Raw genomic sequence first — 21,695 nt, 5'->3', positions numbered from 1 at the left:
CCAGTCCTTTCTGGCCTGCCAGGTCTCTGTGGATAGGTCTGTTGCCAATCTAATGTTTCTACCATTTTAGGTTACATATCTCTTCTCCCGAGCTGCTTTCAGGATTTTCTCTTTGTCTCTGAGACTCGTAAGTTTTACTATTAGATGTCGGGGTATTGACCTATTTTTATTGATTTTGAGAGGGGTTCTCTGTGCCTCCTGGATTTTGATGCCTGTTTCCTTCCCCACATTAGGGAAGTTCTCTGCTATAATTTGCTCCAATATACCTTCTGACCCTCTCCTCTTTCTTCTTCTTCTGGGATCCCAATTATTCTAATGTTGTTTCGTCTTATCGTATCGCTTATCTCTCGAATTCTACCCTCATGATCCTGTAGTTGTTTCTCTCTCTTTTTCTCAGCCTCTTTATTTTCCATCATTTGGTCTTCTATATTGCTGATTCTCTCTTCTGCCTCATTTATCCTAGCAGTTAGTGCCCCCATTTTTGATTGCACCTCATTAATAGCTTTTTTGATTTCGACTTGGTTAGATTTTAGTTCTTTTATTTCTCCAGAAAGGGTTTCTCTAATAACTTCCATGCTTTTTTCAAGCCCAGCTAGTATCTTTAAAGTCATGATTCTGAACTCTAGGTCCGACATCGTACTAATATCCGTATTGAGAAGAAAAAAGAAAGGATCCAAGTTAATAAAATCATGAATGAAAGAGGAGAGATCATGACCAACACCAAGGAAATACAAACAATTATAACAGAATATTAGGAGCAAGTATACATCAACAAGTTAGGCAATCTGGAAGAAATGGATGCATTCCTGGAAAAATGTAAACTACCAAAACTGAAACAGGAAGAAATAGAAAACCTGAACAGACCCATACCCAGCAAGGAAATTGAAGCAGTAATCAAAAATCTCCCAACAAACAAGAGCCCAGGGCCAGAAGGCTTCCCAGGGGAATTCTACCAAACATTTAAAGAAAAACTAATATCTATACTTCTGAAGCTGTTTCAAAAACAGAAATGTAGGGGCGGAGCAAGATGGTGGAGGAGTAGGAGACCTGGATTTCGTCTGGTCTCAGGAATTCAGCTGAATAGGGATCAAACCATTCTCAACACCTACGACCTCAACAGGAGACTGAAGAAGAGAGTAGCAACAACTCTCTGAACAGAGAAGCGACCACTTACTGGAAGGTAGGACGTGTGGAGAAGTGAATCCGAGGCAATATTCAGGAAGATAAACAGCGGGGGAGGGGCCTCCGTCAGCCGCCTCTGGCAAGTGATAGAGCAGCAGAGCGCAAAATTGGAACTTTTAGAAGTCGGCTCCGCTGAGGGACATCACTCCAGTGGCTAAGCTGGGGGTGGAACCCTTGCGGGACAGTGTGGTCTCAGGACCCTCGGGGTCAAGAAAGACCGGGGGTGCCTGAGTGTAGCAGAGCTCCCAGGTATCGGAGTGGGGAAGCGGGCTGCCGAGACGGAGCCGAGGCGCGGGCTCTCAGCTCGGGGTTGCCATAAACTGTGATCCGCGGCACGGTCGGGCCACTGCTCCTCCAGCGGGGACCAAACAAGCAGCAGAGCCGGGAGACTCCCTTTCCTCCCCTGGGAGGAGCGGTGCGGGAGCGCACCACAGGAATCTGCTGGGTTTGGAGACTCCACACGGGGTCAGGAGCCAGAGATAGAAACACTCGGTCACAGGCCAGGTGAGCACGGAGTGTGGCCGGAGACCGGGGACACGGGAGTGACTGCTTTTCTCTGGGCTCTCTCTCAGCTTACAGGATCCCCCTTAATATTTTAATATTTCTTGCAAGGCTGGTTCAGTGATCACAAATTCTTTTAGTTTCTGTTTGTCCTGGAAGCTCTTTATCTCTCCTTCCATTATGAAAGACATCTTTGCTGGATAAAGTATTCTTGGCTGCATGTTTCTCTCATTTAGTACCCTGAATATATCATGTCAGTCCTTTTCTGGCCTGCCAGGTCTCTGTGGATAGATCTGCTGCCAGTTTAATGTTTCCACCTTTGTAGGTTAAGGACCTCTTGTCTCCAGTTGCTTTCAGGATTTTCTCATTATCTCTGAGATTTGCAAGCTTCAGTATTATATGTCAGGTGTTGATCTATTTTTATTGACTTTGAGGGGGGTTCTCTCTGCTTCCTGGACTTGAATGCCTGTCCCCTTCCCCAGATTAGGGAAGTTTTCAGCTATGATTCGCTCCAATATACTTTCTGTCCCTCTCTCTCTCTTTCCTCTTCCTCTGGGACCCCAATTATTCTAATATTGTTTTGCTTTATGGTATCACTGATTTCTCAAAGCCTCCCCTCATGACCCCGTAGTTGTTTTTCTCTCTTTTCCTCGGATTCCTTACTTTCCACCATTTTGTCTTCTATGTCACTGACTCTTCTGCCTCATTTACCCTAGCTGTTAGTCCATTTTACCTTGCATCTCAGTTAAAGCATTTTAAATTTTAGCCTGGTTAGATTTTAGTTCTTTTATTTCTGCACTAAGATCCTCTAGTATCCTTTATGATTTTTCAACCCTGGCTAGTATCTTTATAATCATTCATTTGAATTCCAAGTCTGACATCTTACTTATATCATATCAATTAAATCTATGGCAGAGAGTATTACCTCTGGTTCTTTCTTTTGTTGTGAATTTCTCCTTCTAGTCATTTTGTTCAGAGAAGAACAGATGAACAAGAGAACTTAATCAAAAATATCAACTGTGACCCCAGTGAAATATACACTAGACAAATCAGAAGAGATGAAAAACCAAGAAAGAAAAAAAAGGGAAAAGGGAATATAATCTAACAGGTGGACAAAGCAGGGTGATACACTTGGCCCTGGGTGTACCTTGGTCTGTTTGTTAGAAGACACTAGATCCCAAAATTGTAAAGAAAGAAAAACTTATTTTTTTAAATCTTTTATTTATTTTAGAGAGTGAGAAAGAGAGAAATTGAGCACAAGTGGGGGGAGGGGCAGAGAGAGAGGGAGAAGCAGGCTCCCTGCTTAGCAGGGAGTCCAACACAAGGCTCAATCCCAGGACCCAAAGATCACAACCTGAGCCAAAAGCAGAGGCTTAACTGAGCCACCCAGTCACCACAAGAAAGAAAAACATATACATATATACAAAATAAAACCGAATATAGTGGAAGGAAGTAAAAAATGAAGAATATATCTATAAAATATAAATGTAAAAATGAAAATTAAAAAAGGACTTAAAAAAAGAGTTGATAAAATAAGAAACAAGTTGAAGAGAAAAAAAGAAAAAGAAAATTTTTAAACTGAAAGACTAAGAATCATGAGAAAAAAACCTCAAATTCTATATACTATTTTCCCCTAGTGCTGGAGTTTTTCAGTTCTGTGTGATCCATAAACTTGGTATTAGCCTGATGTTCCTGCTGGTCTTCTGCGGGTGGGGCTGTTGCCCTGATTCTCAGGTGTCTTTGCCTGGGTGGAGTGGTACCGCCTTTGCCAGGGGGCCAGGCTCAGTGTAAGCTGCTTCCCCGATTGCTCTATGTGGCTTTTGTTCCCTGAAGGCTTTTCACACCTCTTTAGAGGATGAAAATTAAAATGGCTGCACCGTGATCTCCAACCCCGGAGCTGAAAGATCGTGACCCCCCACCTCAGTGTGCCCTCAGGGAAAAGCAATCACTTTTGTGTGTGCCAAACTGTGGACTCCTGCAGTTCACACCCATGTGGATCCTCTCAGGGGAAGGAGGGGAGTCTCACTGTGGTTCTGCTGCTTGCTGGGCTCATGCTTGTCACCCAGTTATGCTGGGGTTCATGGTTATGGCAACACCGAGCTGAGAGCCCACTCCTGGGCTCACTGATTGTAGCCAGCGTCGCCGCCCCAATGCTTGGGAACACTCAGGCACCCTGGATCTTTCTGTGACCCCAGGGATCCTGAGACCACACTGTCCCATCTAGGATTCCACCCTGCTTTGCCACCTGAGCACCTTTTAGGCAGGGAGGTCCCTGACCAGAGCAGACTTCTAAAAGTTCTGATTTTGTGCTCTGCTGCTCTATCACTTTCCAGTAGCCAGAAAGGAGGCTCCCTCCCCCCTCCGCAATTTGTCTTCCCATATATCCACTCAGATTCACATCTCTGCACCTTCTATCTTTTAAAAAATGATTGCTTTTCTATTTGTAGAATTGCAGCAATTCTTTTCTTAGATCTAAGGTTGAATTCACAGGTGTTCAGAATGATTTGATAGATAACTAGCCGAATCGAGGGACCAGATGAAATGTGGGTTACCTATTCTTCTGCCATCTTCCCTCCTCTCCATGAAGCTTTTCTACTATGTTTTCTTCTAAGAGTTTTATAGTTAGAGCTAATCTTTACATTGACATCAATTCAGTAATTTGTTAATTTTTAAATGTACTTTCACAATCACTTATAAGTCTATTATCATCCAGCTCACATTTTACATCTAACTATTAAGTAACTGATTCTTTCATTTATTTTTTTGTCAGAATGTACAAAGCTAGGAACTATGTATATGGCAGCAAACTGGTCAGGCATGGTCGCATCCTGTCCTCACCACACTCATAGTCTACTAAAGAAGTCAGACATTGAACAAGTGATTACAAACACAGGTATGACACGACTAAAGACAAAGAAGTTGCCAACATGAAGACTGAGAAACATAGACTAACTGGAAAGACTTATCAAATTTCTTGGGAATATTTGATTCACTGGTCTATTAACCCAAAGAGAAAAGAGACAGTTTCACTAACTATTGATTCCAAATGCTGATTACTACTTTCTTTCCTAAATGCTCACAGACTTCTACTTATTTAAGAGTTCACTCTAGACGCTACTGGGGACAAAGAGCTCTTGGTCTTCAGATTTTGGAGTCTCTCATTTTATGGGTTTTGAAATACCAGGACCACATTTGTGTTTGTATTTTGGCCCTCTGAGACTAAAAATCCAAAAGTATCCTAACTTCTAGACTATTCTCTGAGGTAACATCTAGAACTTCTTTCTCTACCTCAGGGCATTATGCATCTGTACATGAAGATCTGACCTCATGAACAACAACCAGGTGCTATGTGCTCATCTGTCTAAGGTTTTCATCCATCCCAACAATGTTTGGCCTTTTTTGGCTTGAAGATTGGTTCCCTTCTTAGGAAAGACTAGGGAAGAGAGAAGGATCTAGAGTTAAATGGTTTCATTTTGTTGCTCCTCTCTTAAATCCTTTTCCCCAGATACTGGGCCTATTTTTCACTTCTTGTTTTCTCAGAATGAGCTTAGAGGCCCTTAGCTTCCTCTCTCTGCCACACCTGATCCAAGCCTCTGGTATCATGGGTAAAAATTGGGGAAGTTGGGAAGCCAGTGCTCATTGGAGTTGAGGAAGTGCTAAGTATGAAGGGATGATATAGCATCTACGTGCAGACAGTTGGACATAAGGGCAGGGGAGTGAGAGGTTTGGAATAGCTATAGAAATGTGAATTCCTCCACATGGAGACAAGTATGGATTATCTCTCCATGGAAGTGAGAGAAGAGAGAACTAAGTGGAGGAAGAAAAACTAAGTCATGAAGGACTGACACAGTCAGAAGGGGTGGAAGAAGTTCCAGCAAAAGAAACTGAAATTCATAGCATAGGAAGAAACCTTAGAAATGACCCTAGCCCACCCCTCTCATGTAACTGCTGGGGAACTGGTTGTCCAGATAAAGAATCCATCACGGGGGTAGCTACAAAAGTATAGAGTTACATCAATCCCGAGGAGTTGGAAGAGTGGCTTTCAAGAAATAGGAGGGTGGTCCACAGGGCCAAATACTACTGAGAAATCAAGGAAGGTTGAGGACACCAAGAATGGCTCTCAAAATTGATCAACTAATGCTTTGGTCTCTTGGAGGGCATTTCTGGTAAAGAAATAGAAGGCAGATTGCCAGGGAAAAGGGTCTGGGTATGAAAAGGACAGGAGACACTGAATTATACTCACTCAGTAGGTTTGACAGTACTAGGCAAGAGAAAGAGGATGACAGCTAAAAGGAAAACAGATGAAGTTTAAGATAATGGAAATATTATTGTTTTAACATAGGAAGAAAGGAACCAATTGAATGGGAGGGATTGAGGATACAGGAGAACTCATGCCATCCTTGGCAGGAAGATCACAAGAAGCAGGTGAAGAACCACAACACAGGTGGAGGTAAGCTTTGGAGAAAGCTTTGGTAAAAAGGAAGGCGGTACCACACGTGCTGAAGGAGACAAAGCAAAGGGAAAGCAACATCCCAGAGGAGAGATGTGGGGATATGGGGAGAAAATCAAGTTGACCCCAAGGTCAAAGGTGGGAGTCTAAGTCCTGCCTCTGCCTCTTGCTGGTTCATTGACTTCGATCTCTCTGAGCCAGCTGCTTTACATTTCAGTGTCACTGAGTTTTTGTGAGATGGATATCAGATAACATATGTGCATATGCCTAGTACAACCTGAGTTATCAGAACATTTTTGAGATTCACCCCAGGGCTTGCAATGCAGAGATCTGAAATGGCTGTTCTAGAGAGCAAATACGAAAGCTTCACGGGTGTGCTGGCTGGGCAGTAAGAAGGTTCTAGCTGGAGCTGGAAACTGTTTCTTCTTTCAGAACAGGAGACTCAGGGAGCCCTCTCGCTGCCCTCCTGGGCGCTGAAAGGCAGCACAGAAAAACCTTAGAGAAAGCTGCACCAGAGTGGAAACTGTAAGATGGGATGGTGGTAGCAACAGCAAGAAGGTGTTTTCAAGAGCTATTATTCCCTGGCGCCTCCAAGTCCATCTGGCCCAATGTGGTGGACTTTTAAAGGGTTATAGTGAGGTCACCATATTCTCAGGCACTTCCCTCTTCCTTCTTTAAAGTTCAGAATCATCAAATTAGAGGACCAACCCCCATCCCTGACCACATGAAAAGAAAAATGAGGCCTGCCTCTGACTGTTCACAGGGAATGAAAGATGTTATGGAATCATAGAGCCGTAGATTCTCAGGGTGGGGAAAGACTTTAAAAGCCATTTATTCCAGCCCCCTGGATGGTGTATGACCCTTTAAAATACTCTAGCTAAAGGCCAGCGTCAGCTCAAAAATCCTTCCGCGACAGGAATCTTCTGAGGTAAGCCCAATTCATCTATGACCATCTCGGATTATTTCACAGATTTTCCTTATATTATGATCTAAAGTCTATATGTCCCTGTAGCCTACATACTGGTCTGAGTGTGGTCCTCGGGGCCCACATAAATAAAATATTTGATATGTCCTCAGCCCCTTTGATCCCTCCCCCTTGATGGTCCTTCTCCAGTTGGCATGTTTGTTTATTTCTGCTAGCAAGTTTGGCTCCCAGATCTGAGCATAGTTCTCTGAGCTGTTGCAGGATGGAACAGGACCATCACCTCCTTCATTCCAGGCATCATAGCACATTTGGAATTTCGAGGAACACATCATACTGTTGATTCACACCTAACAAATTGCTCACGATAACCCTTATCCTGTTGTGGGCAATTGATTTTTTAGATCAAGAACTTTGTATTTATTCCCAGTAAGTTTCATCTCATAATATTTGCCCAGGATTAAAAAAAAAAAAGATATTAGCATGAACATATCAAATAGACCTATCATTTATTCACTCACTCTTTCAGTCATTCAATAAGGTATTCCTCCCAGTTTTATATCTTTAGTAAGTATATCCAGCCCGCACTCCCTGGTTATTCAGTTGCATTTTTCCTCAAACTATTGAAAAACATGTCCAAACGGGCAGAGGCCTACTGTACAACACAAAACACTTCCCTGAAAAATGACTGACCACTGAATTAGTTACTTTATTAGTTCAGCAAATACATTCAATGAATATGTATTGAGACCCCACTATGTGCCAAGTCATGATCTACGTGCTGGAGAAACGTCCAGCAGTGAACAAGCCAGACAAGGTTCCTGCTGATTACAGGGGAGGAGACATAGGATAAGACAAATAAAAACAAAAAATAATACTAGCTGACATTTATTGAGCATTTCCTATGTACCAGGCGTTGTTCCAAACACTGTACATGTTTGCTCTTCACAAAGTCTTGCGAGGTAAATACTATTCTTCCCATTTTCTAGATCAAGTGTACTGAGACACAGAGGAGTTAAGTCACTTGCTCAAGATCACACGGATCCTATAGGATGGAGCATCAACCTAGGCAGTCTGGCTACAGAGCCTGTGTGTTAACCATCGGGCTTCTGTTGTAGCTCTACAAAAGCAAATGCTAAATTAAACATACACATAAACACCAAGGAAATATCCCGTATGAGAGAAAGTCACATTTAAGCTGAAGCCTGAATGACAAGCAGGAGCCAATGTCTCAACATCTGAGGGGAGAACAAGAGGTAGGGGATGAGGTTGGAGGGGTGGTCAGGGGTCCTGTCTCGTGGGGCCTTGTGGATTAGGTAGTACTAAGGATTTGGGCTATAGGAATTCAACCAGTTATGAATACACCTAGTTGTTTCAGTATCCAACCTACACATACCCATCTTGTCCACAAATATACTGTGAACCATACCCTTTCCCTACCACTGATACAGGACTCCCTCTTCACACTCTGACCAGGTCCCTTTCAGCTGTCACCATCACTGTGGCACAGCAAGACGCACTCTGGATGCCCAGTGAGGACTCAGAACCCAGTAGAGCTCCTCTGTGCTATGTGACCTTGGCCAAGTCACAGCCTCTCTGCTCTTTCAGTTTCCGGGGATTTTTCCCATCGCTCTGCAATGTTACCTCACTCCCAGAACAGAACCACTAAGGTATTGAGCTTACGGGGACACTTTGACTTAGGGAGCAAGCACTCAACCTTTCCCCTTCCCGACTCTTCCATCCTCGTCTCCACCAGGTCCAGGTAAGCTGTATCGAACTTGATGCATCTGGCTTCAGTTACTAACAGCCCCAGGGACGGCTCTCTCATCTCCCAGAAGCCCTGCTGGTTTGACCCCATCAAGTTCTACTTACCCAAGTGTTATACAACCCTCCCCTTAATTACACACTCAATCAGTTCCTTCCGAGCTCAGCAATTTGTGGTCTCTGGGCATCCCCCAGCTGCTTCTCTAGAGGTAGCTCCCAGGCTGGGCCTTGGCAAGCCTCTGAAACACCGACTGGGTTTCTAAGGCCACAGTGCCCAGAGTTGAAAGGCTCGCTGCTATTTCACACTCTATTTCCTTCCAAATTAATTCTCTGATGAATACTGTCCTTTGCAGTGATTCAATGCGGGCTATTTCCTTACATCTCTCCTTTACCTTTGAGACTTTTAATCTCTCTCGAGTCCAGATTTTCCTCTGTGGAAAGCCTGCCTCAGAGAAAAATGCCCTGCTTTCCTAACCGGTATAAACAGCCCCACCACCACTGGCCCCAACTTCATGGCACTCATCCTTTCCTGGCTTACCTAGGTCATCCCTTTGATGTCAAAGCACACACCTGCCTTCTCTAAAAATCTCGGCACCCCAAGGAATGACTCAAACTTCTGGGCATATGGCGAGCCATGAATTCTAGTTTCCTTAAGGCCCGAACATATGAAGATGCAGATTCAAAGTTTGTACTTGAGCAGCTAACATGTTCCACATCTTTCATATAGTTATTTTGCTTTCACTCTCTACCAGTTGCCCCACACCCCACCCCCCCACTCACAGAGAGCATCATCATCCTCATCATACAGATGAAGAGAGGCTCTGCGATGTTAAGCGATGTTAAGTCCGAGGTCACAGGGCCCAGGAAAGTGTAAGGCTGGAATCCAAAGCCCTGCCTCTTTACTCCAAGGTAGATGGCTTCTTTCAACCATCTCACAATGGTTTAGGGGAGCTTAAGCTCCCCTAAAATAGGCACCAGGATCTTATTACCAATGTCACACTATCTAGGACTGGGTGCCCATGCATCAGGAACCCTCAGAAGAGCACTCAGAACACTGCCTGAGAAACACTTAGAAGAGGCTTTTTGAGCAATAACATGAGCAATGCCTTACATTTGTATAGCACTTTTCTCTTCATATTATTAAGTGCATGACATACCTAATCTATGAGAACCCTGGGATAGTTCTGTGAAGGAGCCACTATATCAGAGCCTCATTTCACAAATGAGGATATACAGGCTTATTAATGGGAAGTTAACGGACTTACCCAAAGTCACACAGATAGTACATACAGAGGTAGGACTTGAACTCACAGCCTGTGACTTCAAGACCAGTGCTCTCTCAAGTTCTGATATTAGTTTGGATCTTTGCTTCCAAAATGGGGATTTGGGCCATGCCACCCCCCTCACCCCAGCTCCAACCTTCGGGGAAGCTTACATTTCTTTCTTTTTTTTTTTTTTAAGATTTTATGTATTTTGAAAGAGAGAAAAAGGGCGAGCATGAGCAGGGGGAAGGGCAAGCAGACTCCCTGCTGAGCCGGGAGCCCGATGCGGGACTCGACCCCAGGACTCCAGGATCATGACCTGAGCCGAAGGCAGACGCCCAACCAACTGAGCCACGCAGGTGCCCCTCACATTTCAAAAGCCAGGTGGAGAAAAAGGAGTCCTGGGAAGACCAGCCGTTTATTGAGGATAGTGCTTTTCAGCTCCCTCTCTAGCCACCCTTAGACAGGGCCCAGGTTCCTAGAGGCTGGCAGGATGGACTGGGAGGGTCAGGACTGCGAAGCCAGTCCCCTCGGCCACTAGAGGGCAGGGTCTGAACAGGGCACACAGCCCTCTTCCTAGAGAACTTCCCATCCAGGCAAAGGGACTCCCGTTTTTTCTAGCAGCCTCAGGGTACACAGGGAACCACAGCTTTAGCCCCAAGGTTGAAGAATATTACTTCCCTGGCATAGAGTAAACAAAATCGTTGCTCCTAACTCCTCCTAGCCTCCTTTGCAGGTAGATGGACAGCGCCCCAGAGGATTCCAGCTGAGGAGAAGGAGTGTCGGGTACCACTTGCAAAGACCTGAGTTGCTTACAATAAATACAAACAGGTCAGCATGCCAGGTCCCGGTGCTCTGAGGACTGGGAGTGGGACAGTATGGGGACTCTCTCTTCCTCCTTCTCTGTAGGGGGGCTCCTTCAGAGTTTTGAACACCTGGCTGTCGTTTGAACCATCTACATGATACTATTAAAGGGGACTCAGCACATAACAGTGACTGGCCTGGCCTAAAGACAGTTATTTCATCTCAGTGCCTGCCAGAGCCAAGAGCTCTGTGAGTAAGATAAGCCATGCAGCCCTCGGGAGGATCTGTCAGGTAAATTCCTGCTGAAGTCAATCTACCCAAACAAGCCCGGGTATGTGGGAGAAGAGTAACCACTCTACTCTATCCTGGGAGGCCCTAACTTTGGCCATCCAAGGAGAGACCCACTCTGTAAATCCTTCTAACCTTAACAGCACAGCAGTCATTTTAAGAACATTAAGAGAAAGGAGTCAAGGCCAAGGGCAGGTTAAGAATTTATGAAGTGCTTTTCACATCCATCCTCAGGAGAGATTGTCAGGTAGGCAAATATTAACATCCCTGTTTAATAGCTGGAAGAACATAAGTCCAGAGACGTTAAGTGACTTGCCCACAGCCACATAACTGGTGAGCAGGGAGCCAAGGTTCCGAGGTACACACAGGCACGCTCCCCCTGGTGCGGGGTGAGAGAGGACGCAACTGTCGGCAGAGAGGAAAGCCGGAAAGTGCACTCCCCAAGTTCCCCACCAGGGGACGAAACCTGTCACAGCTCAGGATTTACAGGGCAGAAATAGCAAAAGGGCACAAAAGACTCTCTGAAGGCCAATACATTTACTCAATTAATTCTCACAACAACCCTCATTAGTAGTATTAACCACCTCATCTTACATGAGAGGAAAAACAGGCTCAGAAAACCCCGACCGGGGGGATACAAAGCAGCACAGGGTAGCGCCAGAATTGGAAACCAGGCTTCCCCCTGGTGGTGAGCGGGGAAGAGTGCACTGAAGCTGCCTTGGTACCCGGCAAAGGGAGTTCAGAATCCATTCAATAAATCTTTTCTTTCTTTTTCTTTTTTATTATGTTATGTTAATCACCATATATTACATCATTAGTTTTTGATGTAATGTTCCATGATTCATTGTTTGCGTATAACAGCCAGTGCTCCATGCAGAACATGCCCTCTTTAATACCCATCACCAGGCTAACCCGTTCCCCCACCCCCTCTCCTCTAGAACCCTGTTTGTTTCTCAGAGTCCATCGTCTCTCATGGTTCGTCTCCCCCTCCGATTTCCCCCCCTTCATTCCTCCCCTCCTGCTATCTTTTTTTTTTAACATATAATGTATTATTTGTTTCAGAAGTACAGATCTGTGATTCAACAGTCTTGCACAATTCACAGCGCTCACCATAGCACATACCCTCCCCAATGTCTATCACCCAGCCACCCCATCCCTCCCACCCCCCGCCACTCCAGCAACCCTCAGTTTGTTTCCTGAGATTAAGAATTCCTCGTATCAGTGAGGTCATAGGATACATGTCTTTCTCTGATTGACTTATTTCGCTCAGCATAATACCCTCTAAATCTTTTCCCAAGCCCACTTGGTACCAAGTCTTGTACTTGGCACACACCTGGAACACAGTAATAAACAAGACAGACAGCCCTCTACTGAGAGACAAGCAGAAACATGAGCGGCGTCTAGATGAGCAGGGATTAGATGGGCAAAGGGAGTGTGTCAGGGGCCAGGGGATGGAACAATGTATCCCAAAGTCCAGAGGTCAGAGCAGTGGGACTTCCTTTTCCTAAAGCAGTTCAGTCTGGCCAGGGTGTGAGGGATAAGGTTGGAGAGGTAAGCAGAGGCTGGGCCTAAAAGGGTAACAAAAGGCAAGAAAGGATATGACTCATTAGAAAGCCACTAAGTAACCCAGGAAGATGATTATGGGCCCCAGGATAGTAGTGACAAAGGGGATGTGTTCATTTATCCAACAAAGGTTTGGGTGCTAGTATGAGCTAGGCACTACTGATGCTGGGGGCACATCTTCACAAGGAGAAGTCTGTCTTTTATGGAGCTTGCATTCTAGTCAAGAAAATAAATAAATACACAGATGTATAATATCAGCACTGATAAATACCATCAGAGGAAAAAAAAATAACAGGACAAGGTGTATTGGTTGATTAGGTGTGCCATAACAAAATACTACAGACCAGGTGGCTTAAACCACAGAAATGTATTTCCTCACAGTTCTGGAGGCTGGAAGTCTGAGATCATGGTGTCAACAGGGTTGGTTTCTTCTGAGGCCTCTCTCCTTTGCTTATGGAAAGCTACCTTCTCCCTGTGTCTTCACGTGGTCTTCCCTCTGGGTCCGTGTCCTAATTTCCCCTCTCATGAGGATTCTCATAAGACATTGGATTGGGGCCCACCCACATGATTTCTTTTTGCCTTCATTACCTCTTTAAAAGCCCTATCTCCATACACAGTCGCATTGAGGTACTGGTCGTTAGGACTTCGACATATTCAGCCTGCAACACAAGGGGATAGACCATAGCTAAGGCTGGTGGTAGAGGGAAGACAAGGGTCTGAAATATTTTATGTAGGACAACATGGGAGGTCCTCTCTGAGATGGCCCTGAGCTGTGAATGAAGAGAGGAAGCTAATGTCTAGGAGAGCATTCCAAGGAGAAGGAATGGCTTGTGCAAAGGTCCTGAGCTGAGGTGAGGACATGACGCAGGGCTATGTGGCATACAAGAACGGCAAGATGGCCAGTGCAGCTGGAGAACAGTGAGAATAGATAGGAGAGGATGTCATAAGGCCTTGATGACTGGCTCTTTCTTTGAGATGGGAAGCTAGGGGTGAATTTTGAGAAGAGTGACATGATCTGACTGTATCTTAAAAGCACCTATGCTGAGAAGAAGTTGGGGGGAGAAGGGAAGGGCGGAAACAGGGAGACTTTGAACAGGAGAGAGATGATGCTGAGACTAAGTAGCAATGAAGTCTTGAGGAAGCAAGGGTAATTCCCAAATTCTTAGCCCAAGCAACTGCATGAAGGGCAGTGCCATTTACCTAGATGGGGAAGCCTGTGGGAGAAAGTAGCTCTGTAGAGGCAGGAGAACTAAAAATGTATCGTGGACAATGGGAAGTTTAATATAAATTAAATTATCTTAAATATCCATTTGGAGATGTTGAGTAGACAGTTGAAATGAGACTAGAATTCAAGAGAAAAGTCCAGATTGAAGGTAAAAATTTGTGTAAAATAATTTTTTTAAAAAACTGTGTAAAAATATTTTAAGCTACAGAACTACTTGAAGGAAAGAATATCCGATGGAAAAAAGTCTCTTCAACAAATGGTGTTGGGAAATCTAGACAGCAACATGCAGCAAAATAAAACTGGACCACCTTCTTACACCATACACAAAAATTAATTCAAAATGGATGAAAGACCTAAATGTGAGACAGGAAACCATCAAAATCCTAGAGAACACAGGCAGAAACCTCTTTGACCTCGGCCGTTGCAACTCTTGCTAGACACGTCGCCGGAGGCAAGGGAAAAAAAAAGCAAAAATGAACTGTTGGAACTTCATCAAGATAAAAAGCTTCTACACAAATAAAATTTAAAAAAATAAAAAGCTTCTACACAGTGAAGGAAACACTCAACAAAACTAAAAGGCAGCCTACGGAACGGGAGAAGATACTTGCAGGCAATATATCTGATAAAGGGTTAGTATCCAAAATCTATAAAGAACTTATCAAACTCAACACCCAAAAAACAAATAATCCAGTTAAGAAATGGGCAGACGACATGAACAGACACCTTTCCAAAGAAGACATCCAGAAAGATAACAGACACATGAAAAGATGCTCAAAATCACTCATCATCAGGGAAATACAAAGCAAAACCATGATGAGATACCACCTCAAAACTCTCAGAATGGCTAAAATTAGCAACACAGGAAACAACAGGTGTTGGCAAGGATGCAGAGAAAGGGGAATACTCTTGCACTGTTGGTGGGAATGCAAACTGGTACAGCCATTCTGGAGAAAAGTAGGGAGTTTCCTCAAAAAGTTAAAAATAGAACTACCCTACAACACAGCAATTGCACTACTAGGAATTTACCCAAAGGATACAAAAATACAGATTTGAAGGGGTACATGCACCCCGATCTTTATAGCAGCATTATTAATAATAGCCAAACTATGGAGAGAGCCCAAATGTCCATCGACTGATGAATGGATAAAGATGATGCGGTATGTATATACAATAGAATATTATCAGCTATCAAAAAAAATGAAATCTTGCCATTTGCAATGATGTGGATGGAGCTAAAATGTATTATGCTAAGTGAAGTAAGTCATTCAGAGAAAGACAAATACCATGTGATCCCACTCATATGTGGAATTCAAGAAAGCAAACAGATGAACATGGGGAAAAGAAAAAAGGTGAGGGAAACAAACTATAAGAGACTCTTAACAATAGAGAACAAACAGGGTTGATGGAGGGAGGTGGGTGGGGGATGGGCTGGATGGGTGATGGGCATTAAGGAGGGCACTTGTGATGAGCACTGGGTGTTGTATGCAAGTGATGAATCCCTGAATTCTACTTTAGAAACCAGTATCGCCCTGTGTGTTCACTAACTAAAATTTAAATAAAAATAAATAAAAAATAAAAAACAAAATAAATGAACAAATAAAAAGCAGAATCAGACCCATTAAAAAAAATAAACTATGGAACTGCTTGAGGTCACATAGGGGGTGAGTATAGGAGAAAAGGTAGAGAAAAGATCCAAGGACTAAGCCCTGAGATACTCCAACATTCAGAGATTAGGAAAAGGTAGGTTCAGCAAAAATTAAGAAGTTGAGAATTTGAAGGAAAACCAAGGGAGTATTTGTCATGGAAGCCACATGAAGAAAATATTCCATGACTGCTGATGAGAAGCTGAGTAAGACTGGAAATTGGCTATTGGATATAGCACTCAGGGGTCGCTGATGATGTTGACAAAAGCTGTTTCCATGGAGTGGTGGGGTGAATACTTAATCACAGTTGATTCAAGAGAGAAAGGGAAGGGAAAAATCAGAGATGGCAAGTATAAACGACTCTTGATAAGTTTTGCTGTGAAGGGGAAAGAAAGTTCAAAAATGTGAGAAAAAATTTTAAGACAGGAGATTTTACAGCATTTATTTGTATGCTAATGGGAAAAATTAGGGTAGGAAGATGAAAGTAACAATGCAGAAAAAAGATAATTGTAGGAGTCCGTGCAAAGCTGGAGGTTGGTCTTAGATAGGAGTAGAGATGGTTCATTCTTAGTAACAGGAAGGAAGGTCTTATGGGTTAAGAGATTTGGTGATGGTTGGGTGTGAGGGGATATGGAATTCTCTTCTGATTGCTTTTACTTTCCTGGTGAAATAAGAAATATAGTAATTAGAGTGAGGATGGGGAGGGGACAACGGCGGTCAACGATGGAAAGATATGGATAGATTGAAACAGTAAACAGGAGAGACTTTCTAGAACTTAATTGATTAGACAGAGGAAAACGTGCAAGGAAAAAGGCAAGGATGGGTTTCTGGTTTAGCAACTGAGCAGATGGTGGAGGTGTCTTTCATTCAGATACAGAAGGCTGAGGGAGGAGCAGGTCTGAGAGGAGAGAGGGGTTTGGTTCTGACGTGGAAAATTTTGTGCCTCTGGGACATCCAAGTGGTCACGAGTGTTTGAAGCTCGGATGAAAAAACCTCAGCTAGAGAAGTAGGTCTGGGAGTCATCACCATAAAGATGGTTGGAAGTGGAGAGGTTTCTTTGATTGCTATTTTCCCTAAGAGATTGGTGGTTTGAGATCAGAGCAAGTTTGAGAGAGCTTCTGGGGAAGAATGAACAAAATTGATAAGGATACGGAAATAGGGGGATCATCAGGTACCTTAGGGGGCCGTTACAGGTGGGGTTCTCATGTTGAGCGTCGTTCCAGCCGACCACGGTGGAGCCCTCATTCTTGCTCCAGGAGCTATAGCCACCAGAAGCCGAGTGTCTCTCCTGCATCTTCCAGCTGGGTCCCCACAGCAGGGCTCCATCTCACTGACCAGCAACGTCCCCTGACCTTGAAGCTTACCTTCTACCTACACACAACACCCTTTCCTCCTTGCTTACCTGGTTAATGCCTACTCACTTTTCCTACTCAGATCAGGACGGAACCTCCCTAGAAGGCTTTCTAAACTGCCTCCCCCTCCCACTGGCCCCTGCCAGCTGGGGCCGGGGCGTTTCTTCCTCTGTACCCAGACAGCCCCTGATCTACCTTATCAGAGAATGAAACATACTGCATTTTCATCACTGACTTATCTGCCTCTCCCACTGGGCTAAAACAACTTGAGGGCAGAACCTTTTCACTTTTACAATGCGCACTACTTAGGAGGTACTCAGTATATGTGTGTGAAATGAAGACCGGAAAAAAGAACTCAAGTCCCAGACCAACACAATTCTGCAGGGTCATGATGTCCCCAGCCTGCATCACAGCAGAGGCTTCTGGACATGGAAATCAAGCCCCAAAATAGGAAATACCCCTTTGGTCTCAACACCTCTCTTCCTTTCAAGACGAGACCTCAGTATAACTACTGGAAGGAAATAAAACCCTTGTTAAAATACATTAACCCTTGTTCCTGCCATCCCCAAACATGACAGCCAGAGGCAGTGTGTAAAGGCATTTATTGAAAAACCAACACATCCTGTTTGATAAATCAGTCACTCCCCATTTCCAAGTTCCATCACCGGGACTTGAGAGCAGAGTGTGTGGTATTTTTCTGGGTTCAAGGTGTAAACTGAAATGGTGTTTAAGAAGTTGTCCAGTGGACAGAGCCGGTCAGGGCAACCTTTTGGCACCTGCTCCTGTGGAAGAGACAAAACTCAGCAGGGCCACTGAGGACCCCAGCCTGCTATTTTCACCTGTGCCCAGAGGTCTGAGAGGCTTTGACCCAGTGGTGTGTGCACGCACACACAGAACAGCCAAGAAGGCCCCACCACCCGGTCAGCTTCCAGGGTAGGAGAACTATGCCCTGCTTGTGACAGTCACTCAAGCACTGCTTGCTGAACTGACTGGGGAGACAGTCACGTTATACCCCTAAGCTGGGAGGGCAAAAGGTCTAATCACTGCGGGGTGCACTAGTATCGGCCCTGGACAGCAACCTGCAAAAGCAGCCGAGGCTCCCACAGCGCTGACAACGCACACTGCCTCCCAAAGACACCATCCCAGAGACACTCAGGGGAAGAGGAGGGTGGTCCTGTTTCTAGAAGGAGTCTGTAGCAGATGTGTGATAAGGCCCAAGTCCCAGCCTGCCACCGTATTTCCAATTCTGCCTTATCCTGGGTATGGCTGTGAGTCATTCCATTGGATCCAGAGAACTGACTGTACCAAGGAGACTCCACTGAGCCTGAGGAGGGAGACTTGGTGCTAAACCACGTGGGTGGGGTTGGAGGGAGGGTGCCTAGCTACCACCCAGTTGCACCTCACAGGTCTTACCTCCCCACGGTAATAGAGCTGCACAAACCACTCCTTAGATTCCCGGTGCTGGTAGAGTTCCATGGTCAGATCAACAGCAAATGGGGGCCATTTGTGGTCAAAAATCCCCAGGGTGATTAAGAGAGGCATGAGGGTCACATCATGAGCTGCGTAGAGGTACAGCTTTCTGCAAGGAGAAAACAGTCCACAGTCCTTTACCTCAGGACTCTGGAAGGCAGGACACCATCTGCCCCCTTTGAGTAAGAAACAACATTGCCTCAGAAACCAGGTGCCATCTAGAAGTCAGTGAGCTTGGTATAAAACTCCTCTGAAGGAGATGGTCGGGGGAGACCTTACTCAACAATTTATGTTGTTTCTTTCCCCACTGGGGTAGCTCTCCTGATCCCTTCCTGCCCACCTGCTGGCCCACCCACCCACTCACTCCTCCCCGAGTGACCTTTAAAGTAGAAACCAAGCATGTATGGCTTGGTCCTACCTCTCTTCTCTCCTTTGGATCTGCCTGTCTGTGGCAAATGTTCTTCCTACTCTCAGCTGTGTGATGAGTTTAGTAGAGCACGCTCTCCTCCTTGCTGGGGCGGCTTGCAGTTTGGGGGAATTAAGGTCATTTCAAAGGAATATTAAGAAGACTGTTTGGCCTTTAACATATTCTCCAAATGGCTTTCATCTGTAAGAAAGATGCCATTTTAACCTATAGCTGCCTGTCCCCTGTAACTATCTCTTAGGAAAGATCAAGGATTTTATGTGTTGACTCCTAAACTAGAAGACTAGCACTGGATCCTATAGTATTCTACAGATACAAGGTCAAGGGGGGGCAAGGTGGCAAGGGCCAGTTAGAAATGTACTGTCACTGCAGGTGCTGAGAAGGACAGGGAAGGGCACTGGCACAATCTGCTATTATAAATCTGGCCCAGAGTTCCTGAATGTTCTTATTTCACCTCACTGGCCCCTCCCGTTCTCAAGCTTGTGAGTTTCTAGCTACCGCACAATCTCTCTCTCTCTAAAGAAGGCAGCCTAGGGGCGTCTGGGTGGCTCAGTTGGTTGGGCGTCCGCCTTCAGCTCAGCTCATGATCCCGGGGTCCTGGGACCGAGCACCGCATCGGGCTCCCTGCTCCGCAGGAAGCCTGCTTCTCCCTCTCTCTCTGCCTGCCACTCCCCCTGCTTGTGCTCTCTCGCTCTCTCTCAAATAAATAAAATCTTAAAAAAAAAAAAAGAAGAAGAAGGCAGCTTACAACAGTGCTTCTCTAATAGGAGGGTGCATACCAATCCCCTGAGGATCTTGTTAAAACGCAGATTCTGATTCAGTAAGTCAGAATCTAACAAGCTCCCAAGCAGTGGTGAAGCTGTTCATCCGCAGACCATGCTCTGCTCAGCAAATGCCCAGGACATGTAACACTCCAAATCCGTGCCCCTAACTGGGGTGCCAGGTGTTACAGAAGTGGCTATGGAGGTTCAGGAGCTACTTCCAACATTTAAAAATGCCAGGTGGGTATCACACCATTCTCGACACTCAGTGAAGGTGTTCGATCTAAACAATCTATTAAGCCGTTGTATTGGTCCCATCCTGCCCTCAGCTGCACAAAGCGGAGTTGCTGTGGCCGGTACCTGGTCTTGCCGGGTGGAGTGGCAGGGTCCACGGCTTTCAGCAGGTTGTTCTCCAGGATATGAAGGAACGGGCCTACGGCCATCTGAAGGCTTTCCCTACGGCAAGTAAATGACATTGGAACAGCCAGCGGGCACTGGCACACAGGAAGGCGGGCTGGGTCTGCTCCCAGGACCTCAGGAGCCCAATCAGACAGAGCTGAGAAGGAGACAAGTAATGTATGAGGGACAGTGACCAGCAGGGCGGGGAGAAATGGCACCGCCTTCAGTTTGAGGGTTCTCTGTGCACAGACACTTCCAACAACAAAAGCACCACGGTATGGAACACATCTGCGATGGGACTGGAAACTGGGATAAGTCATGAAGAACTAGGCCTCCAGGAACAAAGCTGGGAAGGACAGGGTAGAGTGATTTCCAGAAATTCCAGAAGGCCCTCAGAAAAGCGATCAGAAGAACAGCATCCTGAGCTCTGCTTCCCAGGTGCCAGTCCCCCTTCTCTGGAGTTTGGACTGTGAGGACATGTCTTATCTATTTGGTGTCACACAAAGCTCATTGGCAGGGCTCGCTCGCAGGGCTGGCACTGACCCTCAGGTTTGCCACCTCAGGATCACAAGGTGGTTACTGCAACTCCAAGCCTGTCATCTCACGGTGCTAAAGAAAGCAGGGAGCTGTGCCAGTGAGCGGCCAAAAGGCTTGGTTTTGGTGCCTCTCACCTTTGATCAAAGAGGGGGAAAACACCTCTTTCAGAATTCCCAGAGCCCAATCATGGACAAAAGGGAGCAGGGTCGTCATGACTGGCTTAGACCAATCTTTCTTTCATGGTGACTGGGTAAATAAATGCCCACCATCATAAGTCAAGGAATGCTGAAGCAATGGATGAGGAGTAGGCAACCGATACCATACGCAACATATACTTTCCAGAAGAATGTACGTAGGCCAAGCCAAGTTGGATGGCACTGTGAGGCCATCTAATTTGTCCTTGAAGAAGCATCAGTTTTATGAAAGCAGGGCTAACCAAAACGGAAAGAAGAATCAGATCTTATTTAAAATGCTTTACACTGGGAGAAAATAAACTATGGCCATTGTCCAAATCCAACCCATTTGCCCGTCTTGTAAATAAAGTGTTATTGGAACAGAGCTGTGCCCACTTGTTTGCATATCATCTATGGCTGCTTTCATGCTACACTGGCAGAGATGAGTAGCTGCAAAGATAATGCATGCGCCGTGAAGCCTAAAATATTTACTAAATGTGTGTGTGTGTGTGTGTGTGTGTGTGTGTGTGTGTGTGTGTGTGTGTGTGTAGGGGAGGACAGTGAGTGACAATTTAGGTCTAGTGGGGCCACTTCAGGAACAGATGAGGGAAGGGGGCAAATCATAGTGAGTGGCAGCAAGCTGGGTGGCACGGCTGGAGCCTTCTGTATGCATTGACTCTGAGCAGGAGAAAAGCAGCCAGAGGTTCTTACTCTTCTGCACCAGGCCCTGCAAATTCTTGGAATGTTAGCTGCTTTTTCCTCCCCAGGACTGATCCTCTTTTTCTTCCCTGGACTGATCCTCCACTTCCTGTCTCCTCCTCTACCAAGTTACCTATTCTGAGTGCAAGTCAAATGTTATTAACCTATCGAAGAAAGGTGCTGTTTGTTTGTTTGTTTTAATTTGGTAAGACAGAAACTCTCCATTCTGGTAGGCAAGAAACAGACCTTCTAAAAACAAAGCCCTAAGTCCTAGAA

At 45.3% G+C, this 21,695-nt stretch overlaps 1 protein-coding gene and 1 long non-coding RNA gene across 6 annotated transcripts in view; one reads left to right on the top strand and one right to left on the bottom strand.

Moving 5' to 3' along the window:
* The window catches only part of LOC114197255 (uncharacterized), a 33,460-nt gene extending 12,355 nt beyond the window's left edge, over positions 1-21,105 (top strand). Inside the window, exons 3-5 of one of the 5 annotated variants that reach the window (XR_003606875.1) lie at positions 6,026-6,133; positions 10,818-10,912; positions 19,618-21,105. This is a non-coding gene — a long non-coding RNA (uncharacterized LOC114197255). Of the gene's footprint in view, positions 1-6,025; positions 6,134-8,531; positions 8,726-10,817; positions 10,913-14,163 lie in introns of all 5 variants that reach the window. The other 4 variants (XR_003606874.1, XR_003606876.1, XR_015767955.1 and 1 more) reach the window with 4 other exon arrangements.
* The window catches only part of ACP6 (acid phosphatase 6, lysophosphatidic), a 25,541-nt gene continuing 21,407 nt past the window's right edge, over positions 17,562-21,695 (bottom strand). The window contains exons 8-10 of the mRNA XM_028088222.2: positions 19,972-20,067; positions 18,370-18,535; positions 17,562-17,738 (exon numbers count right to left, since the gene is read on the bottom strand). Of these exons, the coding sequence (XP_027944023.1) occupies positions 17,595-17,738; positions 18,370-18,535; positions 19,972-20,067 (406 nt within the window). The 3' untranslated portion in view covers positions 17,562-17,594. The remainder of the gene's footprint in view (positions 17,739-18,369; positions 18,536-19,971; positions 20,068-21,695) is intronic.

This window comes from Eumetopias jubatus, unplaced genomic scaffold (genome assembly GCF_037043125.1).
Source record: "Eumetopias jubatus isolate StellerSeaLion01/CBP00866 unplaced genomic scaffold, mEumJub1_p1.0 scaffold_4, whole genome shotgun sequence".
NCBI lineage: Eukaryota > Metazoa > Chordata > Mammalia > Carnivora > Otariidae > Eumetopias > Eumetopias jubatus.
The sequence above is the reverse complement of the archived record's forward strand: the minus strand, read 5'-3'. Positions and strand labels throughout refer to the sequence as shown.